Source organism: Solanum stenotomum, chromosome 2 (assembly GCF_019186545.1).
Source record: "Solanum stenotomum isolate F172 chromosome 2, ASM1918654v1, whole genome shotgun sequence".
NCBI classification, from domain to species: Eukaryota; Viridiplantae; Streptophyta; class Magnoliopsida; order Solanales; family Solanaceae; genus Solanum; species Solanum stenotomum.
Window position 1 is genome coordinate 62988504 of NC_064283.1, and position 5692 is coordinate 62994195.

General features: G+C 29.6%; 1 protein-coding gene across 1 annotated transcript; it reads left to right on the top strand.

Moving 5' to 3' along the window:
• Positions 1-3242: 3242 nt before the first annotated feature.
• Positions 3243-3779, top strand: LOC125854680 (monothiol glutaredoxin-S2-like). Its single transcript, XM_049534270.1, has one exon. The coding sequence runs from the start codon at positions 3371-3373 to the stop codon at positions 3677-3679; it is 309 nt and encodes a 102-aa protein (XP_049390227.1). The 5' UTR covers positions 3243-3370; the 3' UTR covers positions 3680-3779.
• The last annotated feature ends 1913 nt before the right edge of the window (positions 3780-5692 follow it).

The window sequence follows — 5692 nt, forward strand, 5'->3', positions numbered from 1 at the left end:
TACAAGTATTGAGTTGATTCGATGGAAAAATGAATGAACATTAAAAATTATATTTTATAGCATAAATTTACTACTAATTCGTGACGCAGAAAACTTTATTTCTAATAATGGACTCATTTCAAAATAATAAGAGTATACTTGGAGAAATGAAGAGATCTTATATTGGAGGGGAGCCAAATCCAATTTGAATAAACTTTTTCCCTCTTCAATAATAAGCAATATAAATGTTTCTCTAAGTAAAAAGAAGTTCGATTTAGAGAACACTTTTTTCGTTGAAATTCCTAGATAAGAAAATAGAATATTGAATTAATTAGTTCTTGAAATTAAAAGATTATAACCTTCAATATGTTCCAACATACCTTTAGAAGGTTTTCCACATGATATAAATGATTCAAATAAAACTCTAATCTTGCTCTTCATTTCTCTGCACTGAACTTAGCTTAAGCTGACTTAATTTTTCTCTGTGTTGTGAATTTTCCCAATAGGACCAATGAGCTTTAATATATAGGAGAATATTTGTGGTCAATTATTAGTTGTACTTCAACTACTTTCTCACCGTCACAAATTATCTGTCATAATTTTTCAAAATAATTACTATTATTTTAAAAGTTCAAGACTATAAATATATCAATTATAGGGTAATGACATATAGATAGAATAAATATTTTATTAATGAAAATTATATTTTAAGATATAAATTAAAAATAGTTTTAAGAAATTAATTATTATTCATTATATATATATAAACGTGACAGCGTGTTACTACTAAAATATTCAAATAAGCAAATTTCTTCCGCGTATTTTTGTCTATTAGTTAAATTTATCCTTAGTTACATTATAGAACTAAATATGCCTTTGTCGTTATTAAATTAGGCAAAAATATCTCTATTTTGAATAGAATCACCCAAATCAAATAAAATTGAATATTTTCCCCAAAATGTGGATTGATGTGTTTATAATTGGATTTAATTTGATATGATTCATTTTGTTTGGTGGGTTGTGTCAAATCCTATTAAAAGAGCGGAGTGAGTAATTTTTTGTTTGATTTGGAAGATTTCATTCAAAATAGAGAGATTTTTGCATACTAAAGTAACAACAGAGGTATATTTGGCCCTATAATATAATTAGGGACAAACTTCATTAATTTACGAAAATAGAGGGATACTTTTTACCCTTTTCCCTAAGAGCATAATCAACTTTAAAATAATTTATTTTAGTCCCATCCCTTACACTTTGTTTAGTCCATGGTTGTTACATATTGTTTCATAATGTAGCGTATTAAATTGTATTCCCTCTGTCCCTAATTACTTGTCCACTTTTCCTTTTATAGTTGTCCCTAATTACTTGTCCATTTTGACAAATCAAGAAAGGACAAATTTTTTTACCTATTATACCCTCAATTAAATGACTAATTACTTTGAAAAATGTAGAACTTTTCATCCACTTCATAATTAATAGGGATAAAATGGTAAACTCACTCTGTCATTAATTGTTTTCTTAATAAGTGTGTCAATTCAAAAGTGGACAAGTAATTAAGGACAGAGGGAGTATTTGTTATATTTGTATCATATTGTATTATTTTTATAGATACAATATTTGTATAAATTGTATCAGTCTATGTCATTACATAATGTCACACATTCATATTTGAATGATAAACCTACCAGAAAACTACGATACGGGGATAGGATCAAAGATGTAAAGGACAGGAATGTTACGTACGAACCTCCTTAGATTTCTCGGTCATTAAGGCCGTTTTGGGTAGGAGTAGAACAATTATACTGGCCTCTTCTAAAAGATCTTGTATATAGTTTGAGATGCCAAACTCGATCGGTAACTTTTTGCACTCTAAGATCAATGAAGACAAAGTTTTAATTTTAAAAAATAATAATAATTTTTTTTAGGGAAAAGGGATAAATATACCCGTCATTTCTTCCCCTTTTCCGATTTCAATAATCATAGTTAAAAAAATATTACATAAATTGATACAGGAAATGCAAAGGACTTTTTTTTTTAATCCCTCCCTAGGAGCTCCCACCCCTTTTGCTCCCTTGGTAACTCAAACACTCAACCTTCGAGTTGAAAGTGAGGGGTGGTTACCATCCGAGCAACTCCCTCTCGTTAGGTAGCAAAGGACTATTTCTTCTTCTTAGCACTTTTTTTTTTCTCTCAGAAAGAATCAATAGACGATAAGAGGACAGTTGATCATGTGATGTATGTACTGCATGTACTTTGGAATATTTCTGAAGAATATTGTTAGTCATGATCATCAAAGTAAAAGATTATTGTAATTCGAAGTACCACACATCTTTTGAAGATTTTATTTTATCCTCAGATCCAAAACAAAAAATGTGTCATATATATCTTTTAGAAACTAAAATGATACCCCTTCACTTTAATTTCAACTTTTTATCGGACATGCTTAAGACCATAAAATCAAAGAGCACTTTGATAGGGTCTATATATCTTTAGCCACTACTAAAAAACTATTATTTCCCCATTGAAATTTCCAAGTGAAAAATGTTAAGCCACTATTCTCACATATATTTTGATTGAATCGGTAAGAAAAAAAAATAATTATGTTTCAAACAGAAAAATTAGGAAATTTCCCACTATTCTTGTTTCCCACTATGCATTTTTCCAATGAGCTGATCTAGTGGAAAATGAGTGGGAAAATATAATCATGCTCTATAACACAACTAGTTTGCGGTAGAAAATATATTTGTCCATCAAGTCAAAATCATATAAACAAATTGAAAACGGAAAAGTACACTAGTATATGTGACCTTTGGAGGTACTAAGGGGGCCATTTTCATAGACCAACAATTCATGTACAGATGTACTACATTCCCTTCCAAAGGGAATTTTAACAAAGTTTATCTCTGTGGTACGGATAGTATATAATGTTGACTTGATATCAACAACATGTCAATGCATGTGGATATATTCTTTAAAGTTTTCAAAAAAAATTATCTCAGATTAAAAAATATTCTCAGAGCATTATAGGTTTCTTTTTTCCTTTAGATGATATATATTATTTTCAAGAGGGCTTACTATGTACACTTGAAATGCAACAATATCAATGTTCTGAGAATATTTTAAAGGTAGATAAGGCATGCATGCCCTTATCATGAAAACTCTAGATAAATCCAACTTGTTCTAATTAGATATTTAGATATATCTTCACTTTTTTTTCTCTTTTAGCTAACATATAGATAGTGCCTCTAAATATAGCTTCATGCTAGGTTTAATTTTCTCAACAACAAATCAAGCCTCAAATTCACTTCACAACTTCTTTCCTCTTCACTAAAAACTATATACATATCTTGGCTTTTTTGCCAAACTAATTATTTCTTGAAGTTGTTTAAACATGGACATGGTGATGAAGTTGGGAACATCAAGCTCGGTAGTGATTTTCACCAAGAGTAGTTGTTGCATTTCTCACAGCATCGAAACCCTAATCCGTAATTTTGGAGCAAACCCTATAATTTACGAGCTCGATACACATCCAAATGGGAAGAAAATGGAGAAGGCATTGATGGAACTAGGGTGTCAGCCAAGTGTTCCAGCAATATTTATAGGAAAAGAGTTAGTTGATGGTGCAAATGAGATAATGAGCCTTAATCTGAGGGGAAAGCTTAAACAATTGCTTATTAGGGCTAATGCTATTTGGGTATAGAAATTAATTATATTAAGCTAACAAGTGTATTTGGATGGTTGTTTTGTTCTACCTATTTGATTTGGTTCTTGGTGTATAAATAAAAATAATAATATCTTATACTACCATGTGTTAATACATGATATTTTTATTTTTGAAACTTCTTAAATAAAAATTCTAGCTCTGTCACTAATTACGTGCTCCTTTTTTTTTTTCGTTCAAGATTGAGCAAGGTCCATTACATTGACGTACATAATATATATCAATCATAAATATGATCTCTAGTACATTTAAATAAGGGCAAATTACAAAAATCACATACTTGTAAGGCAAAATTACAATATATTCCTTAAAAGTTTATAATTACAGAAATCCATCAAATGGATACAATAATATAAGCGCTGATACATTAATCTAATGCGCAAGATACATTAATCGTTAAGTAAGATACATTACATTTTATACATGATAAACTAATTTGATGTACATTTTATACATGATACACTAATCTGAGGCGCGAGATACAATAATATAAGCATTGATACATTAATTTGATGCGTGAGATACACTAATATGATGCGCGAAAATGAGGAATTTTGGAGCTTTGTAAAACTTATAAGGGATAGTGGTAATAAGTAAGCTAAAAGGTGGGATGTAATTCTTTCTTTAAATAATACTCTTTAAATACATTTGTGGGAATCTAATCTGTAAGATGATATTTTATGTTACCTTTTCAATCTTACTCCACTTTTTGACTTATATTAATTCCAGACGTTTTCTAGTCAGATTTTGTTTTCTTTAACCAAAAAGGCACATTACTTATATTCCGCCTCTCTAAAGTAAATTTTATTAATTTTCATTTCTAATTAAAATGGATTTGATTATTTTGATATTTTAAAATTACAATTTAGATATAAATATTCAAAAAAAAAAATATAAAAAATATTATAAAGTGCAATCGTTCTCGTATCAATCTGATTTGGAGACGGGGTAATTAAATCACTAGATCACAAATATTCCTACCCAGACACTAGATCAAAAAGAGAATTTGAAATTTTCTCATTTTAGTAATGATAAGGGAATGTGTTCCAATTGATGCTAGAACTTGACTTGTTAACCAACAATAATACCCCATATATAATATGTCCTTGTTGAGAATCATAAGAGCATGGAAAAAGGGTAAACAAAATTTCCATTTATTTTTGTCTATTAAGTTTGTTTTTAGTTATACTCTAGGATAAATATCTTTTACGAATTCCATCTCTTTTCTTCTTTGTTTGCGAGAGTTACAGTATGACAAAATATCCCTATTTTGGATGGAATCCCCCAAATCAAATAGGGAAATTTTTGCATATTTCAGTAACGACAAGGGCATATTTGACACTATATATAGTATAATTAGAGACAAACTTAACTAATATGCGAAAAATGAGGAATTTTTTTTACCCTTTTCTCTAAAAATATAATCTTGAGTTTAAAGTATTTTTTTTTTAGGAGAAAGGGGAAAATATACCCCTCAACATTGCCTCTTTTCTTGTTTAAAATATAATGTGCGTAGTGAAAAAGTACTACATAAATTGAGACATGACATGTTGGGTTTTATGCAGTTTTGATTATTTTCAAAGTAACATGAAAACATGTAAGTCAACCTGGTTCATAGATGCGCTGTCTCAAGAAGCTGAATCCGTAGCAAGATCACTAATGAATAAAGAAAGACAAGCGTGCAATAATCAGGAAACGGGTGATAATTATGTCATAAATTCAATGAAACAAACATGTGCTAAATTGAGGAGTTAAAGATCAACTACAACACAAAAGAATCAAAGAGTTTGATTTAAAGGAGTCTCACTTGAATTAGAACTCAAGTTCAAAAGAGTTTGAGTTGATGGAGAATTTGTACATGCGCTAAAGAGTAGGAGTTCGATTACAACACAAAAGAATTAATGAATTTGATTTGAAGAAGGAGCGTAAAGGGACAAAGAGTTTGAATTGAAGGAGGAGTCTGCCTTACTTGAAGTAGAACTCTAAGTCAAG